At 42.2% G+C, this 16,186-nt stretch overlaps 1 protein-coding gene across 18 annotated transcripts in view; it reads left to right on the forward strand.

The window, feature by feature from the left end:
• Positions 1-15,886, forward strand: part of NEDD4L (NEDD4 like E3 ubiquitin protein ligase) — a 615,111-nt gene extending 599,225 nt beyond the window's left edge. For all 18 annotated transcript variants that reach the window (XM_040337654.1, XM_040337707.1, XM_040337690.1 and 15 more), the window contains 2 exons: positions 5,639-5,711; positions 14,252-15,886. In XM_040337654.1, coding sequence (XP_040193588.1) covers positions 5,639-5,711; positions 14,252-14,354 — 176 coding nt within the window. In that variant the 3' untranslated portion in view covers positions 14,355-15,886. The remainder of the gene's footprint in view (positions 1-5,638; positions 5,712-14,251) is intronic.
• The last annotated feature ends 300 nt before the right edge of the window (positions 15,887-16,186 follow it).

Consider the following 16,186-nt stretch of genomic DNA (forward strand, 5'->3'; position numbering starts at 1 on the left):
CCCGCGCATGCTCAGAATCAAGTCGACGCATGCTTGAAAGCATTGAACTTCGTTTTTTTCAGCACGTCGTGTGTTTTACATCACCGCGTTCTGACCCGATCGGATTTTGAACTGATGGTGTGTACGCACATCAGGCCACTTCAGCGGTGAACCGATGAAAATGGTCCGTCGGACCATTCTCATCGGTTTTGTCCGACCGTGTGTACGGGGCCTTACTCTATCCAAAATGAAGAAAAAAGGTTTTACCTATAGTTTTCTATTGTAACTAAAATGTATAGAGGTCTCACAGGTAGAAACAAGATATATTTATGCGGTTTTGTTCCAGTGTCTACCAGGCTAAGGATGAATATTCCACTATAATACATGTAGAAAAAGACTGGTATGGAAACAGGATATTATTATGACAGATTAATGAGCCTGAAGCTTCAGCCCAGGTTCACACTGGGTGCGATTTCATTCGATTTGAGATGCGATTTCACATGTGAAATCGCATCTCAAATGCCGCCAATTGTCGGCAATGGCGCCGTCCTAATCGGTGCGACGCCGCATCTGCGGCGCTGCACCGATTTCAAAAAGTAGTTCTTGTACTACTTTTTGCGATTTCGGGCCGTGATTTACATAGACATCTGTGCAGAAACCTGCACAGGTGTCTCTTAAATCGCGGCCGAAATCGGGACTGCCGGCGGGAGTGAAATTGTGCGAGTTCAGCTGAACTCGCACGGCTTCACTCCCGCAGCCCAGTGTGAACCAGGGCTCAAACGAGCTTGTTTTGTCCATGCAGGGCATATTAACAGGTTTTATTTTAATAAACTTTAACCACTTAACGACCGCCGCACGCCTATATACGTCCGCACAATGGCACGGACAGGCACAAGGGCGTATATATACGCCCTTGCCTTCTGGCGGGTGGGGGGTCCGATCGGGACCCCCTCCGCTGCGTGCGGCGGGCGGGATCCCTCGGGGAGCGATCCGGGACGACGGCGCGGCTATTCGTTTATAGCCGCTCCGTCGCGATCGCTCCCCGGAGCTGGAGAACGGGGAGAGCCGTATGTAAACACGGCTTCCCCGTGCTTCACTGTGGCGGCGCATCGATCGAGTGATCCCTTATATAGGGAGACTCGATCGATGACGTCCATCCTACAGCCACACCCCCCTACAGTTGTAAACACACACACAGTGATCCTTAACTCCTACAGCGCCCCCTGTGGTTAACTCCCAAACTGCAACTGTCATTTTCACAACAAACAATGCAATTTAAATGCATTTTTTGCTGTGAAAATGACAATGGTCCCAAAAATGTGTCAAAATTGTCCGAAGTGTCCGCCATAATGTCGCAGTCACGAAAAAAATCACTGATCGCCGCCAATAGTAGTAAAAAAAAAATAATTAATAAAAATGCAATAAAACTATCCCCTATTTTGTAAACACTATAAATCTTGCGCAAACCAATCGATAAACGCTTATTGCGATTTTTTTTTACCAAAAATAGGTAGAAGAATACGTATCGGCCTAAACTGAGGAAAAAAAAAATTTTAGATATGTTTTTGTTTATAGCGCAAAAAATAAAAACCGCAGAGGTGATCAAATACCACCAAAAGAAAGCTCTATTTGTGGGAAAAAAAAGACGCCAATTTTGTTTGGGAGCCACGTCGCAAGACCGCGCAATTGTCAGTTAAAGCGACGCAGTCCCGAATCGCAAAACCTGGCCTGGGCATTTAGCTGCAAAATGGTCCGGGGCTTAAGCGGTTAATAACCACTACACTGATACACATACCTACCTTCCTAGGCTCTTCTGCTTCTCCCTTTAGCTGCCTGGTATGAATAAAAAGTTCAGTGTAAGATGCAGATTGCCAGAGTCATAGATTTTTTATTTACCAGTTTTTAAATTCAGGTTGGTTACCCCCACCCATTTTTTGGGCCTGGGCTCAGAATACTGCTGCCTGCAATGGCACTCAAACATCATTACATGACCATAAACCCAGACTGGTGATGACGCACCTCCAAGTGCATCCATTATGCCTTGGTCCCATTGGACGTAGGTTGAATGGCGCTGTCCATTATTCAACCCAGAAGAGAACCAGCGCCAGACCATGGAGTGGGGACAGTGCCTGAGCAAAGGAGTATTGCCGAAAAGCTGCCCCTTTTTTTTTTTTTTACAACTCTGATGGGAATTTTTTTTAACTTTAAAATCCTGGAGTTGGACTTAAAGCGGGAGTTCACCCATTTGTAAAAAAAAAAATTTTCTCCCCTTAGCTTCCTGCTCGTTCGGTCTAGGGGAATCGGCTATTTGTATTAAAATATGAGCAGTACTTACCCGTTTTCGAGCTGCATCTTCTTCCGTCGCTTCCGGGTATGGGTCTTCGGGAGCGGGCGTTCCTTCTTGAGTGACAGCCTTCCGAGAGGCTTCCGACGGTCGCATCCATCGCGTCACTCGTAGCCGAAAGAAGCCGAACGTCGGTGCGGCTCTATACTGCGCCTGCGCACCGACGTTCGGCTTCTTTCGGAAAATCGTGACGCGATGGATGCAACCGTCGGAAGCCTCTCGGAAGCCTGTCAATCAAGAAGGAACGCCCATTCCCGAAGCCCATACCCGGAAGCGACGGAGAGGATGCATCTCGTAAACGGGTAAGTACTGCTCATATTTTAAAATAAATAGCCGATTCCCCTAGTAAAAACGAGCAGGAATCTAAGGGGGAAAAGTGCCCTCTAAGGGTGAACCCCCGCTTTAAAGGGGTTGTAAAGGTAATATTTTTTTCCCTAAATAGCTTCCTTTACCTTAGTGCAGTCCTCCTTCACTCACCTCATCCTTCCATTTTGCTTTTAAATGTCCTTATTTCTTCTGAGAAGTCCTCACTTCCTGTTCTTCTGTCTGTAACTACACACCGTAATGCAAGGCTTTGTCCCTGGTGTGGAGAAAACCTCTTGAGGGGGCGAGCAGGAGTGTCAGGACGCCCACTAACACACTGCTCCTTTCTCTATCTGCAAAGTAGAGAGTGTCCTGACACTCTTGCTTGCCCCCTCCCCCCTCAAGAGGCTTTCTCCACACCAGGGAGAAAGCCTTGCATTACTGTGTGTAGTTACAGACAGAAGAAAAAGAAGGGAGTATTTCTCAGAAGAAATAAGGACATTTAAAAGCAAAATGGAAGGTTGAGGTAAGTGAAGGAGGACTGCACTAAGGTAAAGGAAGCTATTTAGGGAAACAAATATTACCTTTACAACCCCTGTAAGTCCAACTCCAGGATTTTAAAGTTAAAAAAATTTCCCATCAGAGTTGTAAAAAAAGGGCAGCTTTTCGGCAATACTCCTTTGCTCAGGCACTGTCCCCACTCCATGGTCTGGCGCTGGTGTGGAGAAAGCCTGTTGAGGAGGCGAGCAGGAGTGTCAGGACGCCCACTAACACACAGCTCCTTTCTCTATCTGCAAAGTAGTGTCCTGACACTCCTGCTAGCCCACTCCCCCCTCAAGAGGCTTTCTCCACACCATTACTGTGTGGAGTTACAGCCAGAAGAACAGGAAGTGAGGATTTCTCAGAAGAAATAAGGAAATTTAAAAGCAAAATGGAAGGATGAGGTAAGTGAAGGAGGACTGCACTAAGGTAAAGGAAGCTATTTAGGGAAATTCTTTAAAAATAAAGGTTCGTGCTTGGCTTTATCAGAAAGGGAAAGGACATGGACCTTTTGGCCAGAGTGTCAACTGGCCAGGTCAATGGTAGGAGTTCCGACTCATCCAAAGTGAGAATGGAGTTCACCAATAAGGACCAATAAAGGATTCAGAACGGGCAGAGGGTGAGGAAAGATATCCTCAAAAAAAGGGGTCTGTACCCTCAAGAACTCACAGTGGAGTACTCCTAAGATATGCTTTATTGAAAGATTGCACACAAATAAACAGTTTAACATTCACAAAAAATTGCAAAAATGTTTAAAATGACAACGTTGTCCAGCCATTCCACTTCCATTAACTTCAATTAAAGCAACACTGCTGCACCAAATAGTACCTGATTACTGGACCACACAAATTCTATAAAAATATTAATGGCGTGCTATCGCAAAAAGCAAAATGTTAATATAAAAAGCACCTGATACTCATTGACTTTATTTGGATGTTTATTTTTTACCCTTTTATTTATGAATTATTAATAATTTATTACAGATGTTTGCACTTTATAGAAAGGTGTACTATGAACTTGTGTATATTATTTGCACTGTATCATGGCTTTCTGCACAGTATTTGCACTTTAAGAAATATTGGTATATTTATATATATATAGTATTGGCTATTTAATACCGCAGGATATCAATGAGTATCAGGTGATTTTACATTTGCATTTTGCTTTTTTAGACCGCACACCATTAATACTTTTACAAACTTTTAAAATAACATCCTGTTGTTGAGGTGCGCTACAAACCCATTTTAAAACCTGTTTGCCACGTATTTGCAGACCACTGGGACAAGACTCTGGAGGAAGATCCTGCTTTTAAACCATTTTCTTCCAAATAAAAAAAGGTGTTCAGGGAGATTTAGATAAATAATGCTTTCCAATGCTCTGAAACATGAAATAATCTGATATTGGCATTTCTGAAGTATTTAAAATGTATTTTCCCTCAATGGAGTGACCTTTACCACGTCCTGCCCGGTCAATAGTAAATTGACGTCCGGGAAGTGGTTCTGTAATCCTGAATGGACGTCTAATGACGTCCTGCAGGATTACATGCCGGCGCGCAGCTCGGTGATGCGGGGTGTCACGCTAACACCCTGCATCTCCGATCTCGGTAAAGAGCCGGCGGAGGCTCTTTACCACGTGATCAGCCTTGTCCAATCACGGCTGATCACGAGGTAAACAGGAAGAGCCGTTGATCGGTTCTTCCTCACTCGCGTCTGACAGACCCGAGTAGAGGAGAGCTGATCGGTGGCTCTCCTAACAGGGGGGGTTCGCGCTGATTGTATGAGTGCCTATCAGTGCCGCCTATGAGTGTCCATCAGTGCCGCATACCAGTGCCGCCTATCACTGCCCATCAGTGCCGCCATATCAGTGCCCGTAGTTGAACAAGAACAAAAAATTAACAGAAAAAAAAAAAAAATTTTTTAGTTGTTGCACAAAAAATAAAAATCGCAGAGGTGATCAAATACCACCAAAAGAAAGCTCTATTTGTGGGAACAAAATGATAACAATTTCATTTGGGTACAGTGTAGCATGACCGCCCAATTGTCATTCAAATTGCGACAGCGCTGAAAGCTGAAAATTGGCTTGGGCAGGAAGATGCGTAAGTGCCTGGTATGGAAGAGGTCTATGGACGCCGTGTCTATGCGTCCATAGACACGGCATTTGTGTCTATGGATGCAAATGCTGGACTCGGGAGCACGCCCGCAAGGTTACCCCAAAGCGCTTCCCAGGGGGGTTAGCTGATTCGGGGAGGAGCCGAGATAGCCACAGAGGGAGCCCAGAAGACGAGGATCGGGGCCACTCTGTGCAAAACTAGCTGCACAGCGGAGGTAAGTATGACATGTTTGTTGTTTTTTTTGTTTTTTTTTTTACGTACCTTTAGTACCACTTTAATCTAATTGTTACTCTGTGTTAAAAGTGTACCTTTTCTTTATATACATTTTCTGTATCCTTATTTTGTCTTCTCATTTATTCTAGGTTCTAATGGTCCTCAGCTGTTTACAATAGAGTTGTGGGGAAGCCCAGAAAAATTACCCAGAGCTCACACCTGGTAAGTCATACAACCACTGAAACTCCCCTTCATGTTAACCAATGCAAAATGAAGGAAAAAACTTTGTGGACAGCCGCACTCCAAAAACAAATTGCTTTTATTGTAAAATCACAAAAAGCATGCCACAGCAGACGGTGTAAAAATCTGACGCTTTTCACACCAAACTTTAGTGCTTATTCATAGCTTAAGTAAGCACTAAAGTTTGGTGTGAAACGCGTCAGCTTTTTACCCCGCTTTTTGTGTGTTTTTTGATTTTACAATAAAAGCAATTTATTTTTGAAGTGCGGCTGTCCAGAACGTTTTTGAGTTGCATGTCCTGCGAAAACACACCTGAAAACGTGTCAAAAATGCACATGCGTTTTTACCACACTTTTGCTATGGATCGGGATGAAAGTGGCCTTGGTGTTGAGCCAAAGCACCTTAACCACTGATGTGTGAACTGAGCTGGTCAGAGCCAGAGCTGCCTGCAAAATGCCCCCTTTCTGTTGCTGTGTAAACAAGCCCCTGTGTTCTTCAGAAGCCCTTTTTATATATATATATATATATATAAAATATAGTATAGTATAGTATAGTATAGTGGAGAAAATAATTATTTGATCCCCAGCAGATTCTGTAAGTTTGCCCACTTACAAATAAATGAAGGGTTTATAATTGTTACCGGTGTATTTTAACCAGTTAAGGACCGCCTACCGCATATGTACTGCGGCAGGGCGGCCCTATTGCGCGAAACGACGTACCCGTATGTCGTTACGTGCACGAGATACTGTGGCCGTGCTTGCCCACTGTACAGCAGGGGAGCCGATGCGTGGGTCCGGTGGCCGCGATGTCCGACGGCCACCGGCGATCGCTCCACAGAGGCAGAACAGGGATCTGCCAGTGTAAACCAAGCACATCCTGGTTCTGACAGGGGAGTACAGTGCAATTATCTGTTCCTAGTGATCAGGAACAGCGATCTCTCTCTACTCCGTCAGTCCACTCCCCTCACATTTAGAAACCCCTCCCAGGGAACACTTAACCCCTTGATCACCCCCCACTGTTGACCCCTTCTTTGCCAGTGTAATTAATACGATGATCAGTGGATATTTTTTATCTCTGATCACTGTGATGTCACTGGTCCCAAAAGTGTGTCCACACTGTCTGCCGCAATGTCGCACTCCCGCTAAAAATTGCTGATCGCCGCCATTACTAGTAAAAAAATAAATAATAAAAATGCCATAAATCTATACCCTATTTCTTAGATGCTATAACTTTTGCACAAACCAATCAATATGCGCTCATTGCTTTTTTTTTTTTTTTTTTTTTACCATAAATATGTAGCAGAATACATATTGGCCTAAACTGATGAAGACATTTTATATATATATATATATATATATATATATACTTTTTTTTTTTTTGGGTACAGTGTTACGCATGCGCAATTGGCTGTTAAATAAAATAAGTGCTATATAAAAGAAAATGGTCTGGTCATGAAGGGGGTAAACCCTTCCTGTCCTTAAGTGGTTAAATGATGAAGACAGAATATCAGCCAAAGATCCAGAAAAAAACACATGATACAAAAGTTATATATGGAATTGCAGTTCAGTGAGTAAAATAAATATTTGATCCCCTACCAACCAACAATAATTCTGGCTCCCACAGACTGGCTATAGAATGTGCTCATGTGGTACACAGATTAGTCCTGTAAATTTAAGAAGCTGCTCCCTAAGGACAACTTGTTATGTGTATAAAACACACCTGTGCACAGAATCTTTCTTCCATTCAAACCTCACCATCAGGGGCAAGACCAAAAAGCTGTCAAAGGGCATCAGGGACAAGATTGTAGACCTGCACAAGGCTGGAATGGCTACATGACCATCAGCAAGAACCTTGGTGAGAAGGAGACAACTATTTGAGTGATCATTCACAAATTGAAGAAATACAAAACAACCATCAATCGCCCCTCGGTCTGGAGCTCCATGCAAGATTTTGCCTCATGGGTTAATGGAAAATTGGAAATAAACTGCGCTAAATACTAGACAAGCAAGAAAGAAAGAAAAACTGCAATGAAATCACAGTCTATTCAATCCGAGAACTGCGATTACCATGTAAACAATAGATACAAAAAACAAACCATGAAAAAAATATAAATCGGGCTACCTCTAAACCATGTGAAATAAATGTTTGAATCACTAAACATACAAAACAGTGTGATATATATTGATATAAATCATGAAATAAGTGGTATATGATGGTATATATAAATCACTAATATACCAAAAAACAAGAGAGGTTGATAGCCACTAGAGGGCACTATATAGCACTCTCAAGTCCCTTAATAGCAGTGAAACAGTGATAAAAAAAAATTAGATCATATCATTTGATCAATAAATATTAACCAAAAATAAAAAATATATATAGACATATAAATAAAACAAATATTGTTGCAATAAAGTCCATAAATGTTTAACACATGAAAACATGTCCAAAGAAAAGTAATGTATCCTCCACCAAACTATAGATTGGCTCCTTACCAAATCGCCATGATCCCTTATGACAGGGGATCATGAACAGCATATAATAGGTAGTCGCTCCCAGTCTTGCAGTTCAGACAGATACGATCCTTAACATTGGGTCTCATCCACAAGTGATTAAACTTCACCAACATCAATGCCCACCATGTAAAAAACAATAACAGCTCCACATAGCGCATAAAATGAGTAAAAAAATATTTATTAAAAGTTGTGTTGCACTTACAAACATGCAGTAAAAAAATGCCTCGAATCTGATGTGCCGGCCGGTACACAAATTCCCAGACACCAGTCCACTGGGGGAACGTTTGGAGCTCTTGGCTGACGACAGCGCGCCGCTCCGCTCTACGTCCATTTCGTAAAATATTACTTCTTCCAGGGGCTTTTTCAAGGATGATCATAAGAAAAGTGAGGGATCATCCCAGAACTATACAGGAGGAGCTTGTGAATGATCTCAAGGCAGTTGGGAACACAGTCACCAAACCAACCATTGGTAACACAATATGCCAATATGGATTGAAATCCTATAGCCCCAAGAAGACACATGTAAAGGCCCGTCTGAAGTTTTCCAATGAACATCTAAATGATTCAGAGAAGGATTTGGTGAAAGTGATGTGGTCAGATGAGACAAAAATCAAGCTCTTTGGCATTAACTCGACTCTGCGTCTTCGGGGCAAAGAAAAGTGCTGACTATGACCCTAAGAAAAACATTCCTACAGTCAAGCACGGAGGTGGAAACATTGGGCCAGATTCAGGTACAATTGCGGCCGTGCAACGTAACCCGATTACGTTACACCTCCGCAAGTTTTCAGTGTTAGTGCCTGATCCACAAAGCACTTACCTGTAAACTTGCGGCGGTGTATCGTAAACACGTCCGGCGCAAGCCCGCCCAATTCAAATGGGGCGGGTACCATTTAAATTAGGCCGGACGTACTGCGCATGCTCCATTCGCAATTTTCCTGACGTGCTTTGCGCGAAATTACGGCGGCGCGACGTGTTTGTGAATCGCGACATGCGTAACGTACTTACGTCGGGAAAAACAAAAAATTCTAAAGCGAGGCGGGAACGACAGGCATACTTTAACATGGTGGAGTAATTTTACACCATGTTAAAGTACCCCTAATTTTGCGAGGGGAAACTACGTTTTGCGCCGACGTAACGACGGGAAAAACCTTTGTGGATCGCCGTAACTGCTAATTTGCATACCCGACGCTGGAATACGACGCAAACTCCACCCAGCGGCGGCCAAGGTACTGCATCCTAAGATCCGACGGTGTAAGTCAATTACACCTGTCGGATCTAAGGGCTATCTATGCGTAACTGATTCTATGAATCAGTCGCATATATACTCTGAGAGATATGACGGCGTTTCAGAGAACCGCCGTCGTATCTCTTCTGTGAATCTGGCCCATTATGCTTTGGGACAGTCAAGAAAGCTTAAGGATTTAGAGAAGATCTGTAAAGAAGAATGGATCAAAATCCCTCCTGAGATGTGTGCAAACCTGATCACCAACTACAAGAAACGTCTCACCTCTGTGCTTGCCAACAAGGGTTTCTCCACCAACTACTAAGTCATGTTTGCTTGGGGATCAAATACTTATATTGCTCACTGAACTGCAACTCCGCTTATAACATTTGTATCGTGTTTTTTTCTGGATTTGTGATTCATATTTTGTCTTTTTTTTTTTTTTTTTTATTATAATCTTTATTTATATTCACAATTTTGGCATAACAGTCGAAGAGGAATAAAAAAAACAATAACAATCAGATAATAACCGAGAAGGGAAAAAGGTCAAAGCTGCCCAAAGGTGTATCTGAACAGAGTACATATTAAAAGACAAGATTGGCCATCCAACATAGAGGGTGTTGGTGGCGAAGGCGTCTGCTTTATAATAATGAGAACATATGAACCATTTCACTATTAATTTGTCTCTAGCCTTGCTACCAGACTTTGGCAGCGTTCGTGAACACGGTCTCTATCATTTAATATACACCTATGATAAAAAAAATTAGACCCTTCATTTTGTGGACAAACTTACTAAATCTGCAGGGGATCAGATCATTATTTTACCCACTGTGTGTGTGTGTGTGTGTGTGTATATATATATATATATATATATATATATATATACACACACATACATACACACCAAACCTACCAGAAAGATTAGGTAAGGATTTAGAACCCAATTTTTCTTTCTTTCTTTTTTTACAGCTGTTATAGTTTGTGAATAGCATCACTCTCATTAATATGGCTTTGGTGTAATACCTCATACAGCCTGCAGGTGCTGCTATTTAGAAGTGGATTTTATTACTGATATTTACTACAATAATAGTTAGGACATTGGTGTTACGAAAAAAACACTGTTGGTGTCTGCTAGCTAAAACCTTTTACATAGAATACAGCAAAATTAGATCCCTTGTCAGGTTTTTATTGCTGTCGTTGCCCCTGCTGGGTAGATTCACTTTCTCCATTTGTTTTGGTGACTATTGTCACCAAGAGTGGAAGCGATGGCAAATCCAATATAATTAGGATTGTCGCCAGAAAAAGAGGTGAGGAAAAAAATCTTCCAATGGGCATACCTGTTCTTGTGATTGCTATCTAGGAGGGGAAAAAAGCTGGACTCCAGACACACGCAAAAGACACGACTTAATAAACACCTGTATCCATTAATTAACCACTTCAAATGACCGGGCCACTTTTTGCGATTCGGCACTGCGTCGCCTTAACTGACAATTGCGCGGTCGTGCAACGTGGTTTCCAAACAAAATGTATGTCTATTTTTCCCCCACAAATAGAGCTTTCTTTTGGTGGTATTTGATCACCTCTGCAGTTTTTATTTTTTGTGCTATAAACAAAAATAGAGCGACAATTTAGAAAACAATACAATATTGTTTTACTTTTTTCTATAAAAAATATCCCCCAAAAATATATAAAAATACAAATTTGTTCCTCCGTTTAGGCCGATATGTATTCTTCTACATATTTATGGTTAAAAAAAAATCGCAATAAGCGTTTGATTGGTTTGTCTACAAAATAGGGGATAGTTTCATGGCATTTTTATAAAAACTATTTTTTACTAGTAATGGCGGCGATCAGCGATTTTTATTGTGACTGCGACATTATGGTGGACACATCAGACACTTTTGGGACTATTTTGGGACCATTCACATTTATACTGCGATCAGTGCTATAAAAATGCACTGATGAATGTATAAATGTGACTGGCAATGAAGGGGTTAACCCACAAGGGGGCTAGGAAGGATTTAAGTGTGTCCTAGGGAGTGATTCTAACTGTTAGGGGGCGTGGCTACGAGTGACATGTCGCTAATCGCTGCTCCCGTTGAGAGGGAGCAGACGGTCAGTGTCACTAGGCAGAACTGGGAGATGCCTTGTTTACACTGGCCTCTCCCCGTTCTGCAGCTCTGTGACCCGGTCGCGGGACACCGGCGGACATCGAGTCCCATGGGCACAGTCACTTAGCTCGCAGCAGGGGCGGGGAATTCAAAGTGACGTATATATACATCACTTTCCCCAGCCGTGTCATTCTGCCGACGTATATGTTCGTGAGCCAGTCGTTAACCAGTTAATGTATTTTATTTTTGCTGCAAAGGCTGCCCTCGTTAACAAACCATTACATTAAATACAGTAATGAAAATAGTGTGTTACTGACTTACACTAAGTGGAAAATTATTTGTGAATAACTGACCATGACCCAAATCAGCTCTTCAGACATCCCATTCCAAACATCCCACAAGCATTAGTAAGGAGTTGGCCATTCATTGGGGTCCACTCTTCTAGAAAGACCTTCCACTAGATTTTGAAGTGCATCTGTGGGATTTTGTGCTCCTTCATCCAATTTTTTTTTGAGATCAGGTAATGATGATGGATGAAAAGATATCTGCCTCACAATCGGAATTCAAATTCATAGTTACATAGTCAGGTTGAAAAAAGACTCAAGTCCATCCAGTTCAACCAAAAATTCATCCCATAGGTGTTCAGTGGGGTGAGGTTCCTCCACCCCAAACTCCTCAAACCATGTCTTTATCCACTTAAGACCCGGACCTTTAGGCAACTAAAGGACCTGGCCAGTTTTTGTGATTCAGCACTGCGTCGCTTTAACTGACAATTGCGCGGTCGTGCGACGTGGCTCCCAAACAAAATTGGCGTCCTTTTTTTCCAACAAATAGAGCTTTCTTTTGGTGGTATTTGATCACCTCTGCGGTTTTTATTTTTTGCGTTATAAACAAAAATAGAGGGACAGTTTTGAAAAAAAATCTATTTTTTACTTTTTGCTATAATAAATATCCCTCAAAAATATATATATAAAAAAAATGTTTTCCTCAGTTTAGGCCGAGACGTATTCTTCTACCTAATTTTGGTAAAAAAAAACGCAATAAGCGTTTATCGATTGGTTTGCGCAAAATTTAAAGCGTTTACAAAATAGGGGATAGTTTTATTTAATTATTTAATAAATAAATAAATTCTACTAATGGCGGCGATCAGCGATTTTTTTCAAGACTGCGATATTATGGCGGATAGTTCAGACAATTTTGACACATTTTTGGGACCATTGTCATTTTCACAGCAAAAAAGTGCATTAAAAATGCATTGTTTACTGTGAAAATGACAATTGCAGTTTGGGAGTTAACCACAAGGGGGCGCTGAAGGGGTTAAGTGTGACCTCATTTGTGTTTCTAACTGTAGGGGGGTGTGGCTGTTGATTGTGTTTGCCTGTTTTTGCCTATAAAAGGGAACGCACGATCAATGACTGCGCCACAGTGAAGAACGGGGAAGCTGTGTTTACACACAGCTCTCCCTGTTCTTCAGCTCCGGGAGCCGATCGCGGGACTCCAGCGGCGATCGGGTCCTGCGGCCACGGAGCTTCGGACCGGGTCGCAGGTGCGCGCCCGCGATCCATGGCTGGGTACTTAAAGAGGACGTACCTGTACGTGCTTGTGCCCAGCCGTGCCATTCTGCCGACGTATATGTACAGGAGGCGGTCCTTAAGTGGTTATAGAGCGAAGTTTGTGCACATGGGCAAAGTCTTGCTGGAACAGAAAAGCTCTTTCCCCTCAGTGCTGTCACAAGGCTGGAAGTGCACAATTGCCTAACATGTCTTTTTATGCTGTACCAATAACGATACCTTTCACTAGAAACAAAGGGCCAGATTCACAAATGAGATATGACGGCGTTTCTCCTGATACGCCGTCGTATCTCTGTTTCTATCTATGCGACTGATTCATTGAATCAGTTACGCATAGATATCCCTAAGATCCGACAGGTGTAATTATTTTACACTGTCGGATCTTAGGATGCTGCCGCCGCTGGGGGGAGTTTGCGTCGTAAACCAGCGTCGGGTATGCAAATTAGGAGTTACGGCGGATCCACAACGGTTTTTCGCGTTCGCTACGTCGTCCGTAGTCAAGTTTCCCATCGCAAAGTTAGTCGTTTTTTTTGGTGCCCTAACTTTAGTCAGCAAGTGTATTGCTGTCTAAAGTATGGCCGTCGTTCCCGCGTCGAAATTCAAAATTTAACGTCGTTTGCGTAAGCCGTCCGGGAATACGGAAGTACGCTACGCGCGTCGCCGTTCAAAAAAATTACGTCACGGCGCGCAAAGCACGGCGGGAGTTAGGAAACGGAGCATGCGCAGTAGGTCCGGCGCGGGAGCGCGCCTAATTTAAATGGCACACGCCCATTTGAATTGGCCCGCCTTGCGCCGGAGGCCGCGGGCATAGTTTTCATCGCAAGTGCTTGGTGAATCAGGCACTTGCGATGAAAAATTGCGGCGGTGTAGCGTATCTAGGATACGTTACGCCGCCGCGATTCTACGTGAATCTGGCCCACAGGGTATCCACAAAAGTTTGGTCATATCATTGTTTTTTAAAGGGAATCAATTCTCTCCTATAAGAATTGTTGGTCAAATTGTTATTAGATTGTTATGCATTATGCGTTTTATTTTGAACTCTACCTTGGAGTGCATTAATAATATAAAAAAGAAAATACTGAACCATTGTGTTTTATTTCAGCTTTAACCGTCTAGATTTACCTCCTTATGACTCCTTTGAAGAGTTGCGGGAAAAACTTCTCATGGCGGTTGAGAACGCTCAGGGATTCGAAGGCGTCGATTAAGGAGTAACCGTTTCCTCTCCAATAAAACGCATCTTCCTTTTTGCAAATTGAAATGAAATGGACATTACCAGAGATGACCGAGAGATGCTTAACAAAATTAAAAACACACTATAAAAAAAAAAATCAACAACCAAGGACATGACAAAAGACTAATGTGACACTTTTTTTGGCTGTTGATGTTGTGTCAGTTTACGTAGCAAAGTCGGATAATTTCTCTTGATTGCTACAAAATTTGCTTACGGGGGGCAAAAAAAGTTGCTGGTAAAAAGGTACAATTTTTGAAATTGAAAGCGTGAACTGTGCCAATCTGGAAACCTTTTCTTTTTGGGTGTTCAATCGACAGCTCCTGGCGCTTGGTCTGAGGAGCACTTTCCCCAGTTTGGACCTCTGGCGCAATAGACTGCGGATGATAGACTGCGGATGATAGACTGCGGATGGTACTTTCAAAGATCAAGACAGCGTTTGCACACTGTTCATTGTATGCTTAAATTACATTTCAGGAGGACTTTATTTATATGGTGCCAGCCCTTAATTCATTATTTTACCTATTTTCTAATGACAATGAGTGGAACCAATCACATGGAAGGTATAGTATTATATATAAAAAAAAAAAAATGACATGTTTACTTTTTAAATGATTTGAACATATTTTCAAATTTTAACTTCGCTATAATTAAAGCTGTCTACTCGAAACAGTCGACACAAGCTACTTCTGTTTTAATTCCAAAGACATGGTGAATTGAGTGCAGTGCCAAAACATAGTCGTTAATTGTATTTTTTTTTTTTTATAACAAAGTTCACCTCTGCTAAGTTTGATTTGTATGCAAGATCTCTAGGAAACAGAAGCCCATTATCATTAAGAAAAAGTGCTGCTTCCCTTTCTGTGAAGATAAAATACTGTGTGTGGTCACTGCTCTTCCTCAGTGTTGTAACTGAGCTTATCTGAACCAGGGGGGTTAAAAAAATCAGTTCCTGTAATGCAGGGAAGCATCCACTGCCTTGCCATGGTACACTGTAACTATCAATTTGCATTGCAGTGAGTGGGTAAGCACAGGTCACAGAAGAGCTTATGTATGTAAAATTCACTAAACATTTCTTGCTGTCTATCAACCAATCAGCTCCCAGTTATTTCTGCAGTGCAGAGTTAGAAAGGAAACACAGGTTTCAAATGGATGCCATGAAATCTTTTTGTTGCACACTTTACATGCTCAAGCCTGATAGCATGCAAGGGTGTTGAGTATTGAAATTGTATATTCGCTATTCTGCCATTGATGGGACAGTTGCTAATAGTGTTAATTAGTGGTGTTTTTTTTTTAACTCCAGATCCTTTTCCCTGTTTTTTAATTACCGTACTTGATATATTCCCATCACACAAGTTCCTGGGCACGGCTTGGTGTACGAGGATACTGCCGGCAAGCCGACTCGAATCAGCCTAGATAAACACACCATAGATCCATAATCGGTAGTCCAAACATTTGTGAAAATGATCACATAAGTGCAGGTTCAGTGTTTCAATGCCACACAAGATGTCTTCATGGTCATGTCTAAAAAAAGAGGTCCTGCGTGGCCTCAAAATGTTCCTGCACTTTGAACGTGATCACTTTAATAAATGTTTGGAATATTAATTAGGGATCTATGGTGTGCTGATTTTTTTCATTACTTGATATATTCCCATCACACAAGTTCATGGGCACGGCTTGGTGTACGAGGATGTTGTAGCAACTACCGGCAGGCCGACTGGAATCAGCCTAGATAAACACACCATGGCTCCATAATCAGTGGTCCAAACATTTGTGAAAGTGATCATATCACAATAAGTGCAGGTTCAATGT

The sequence above is a fragment of the Rana temporaria genome, chromosome 1 (assembly GCF_905171775.1).
Source record: "Rana temporaria chromosome 1, aRanTem1.1, whole genome shotgun sequence".
NCBI lineage: Eukaryota > Metazoa > Chordata > Amphibia > Anura > Ranidae > Rana > Rana temporaria.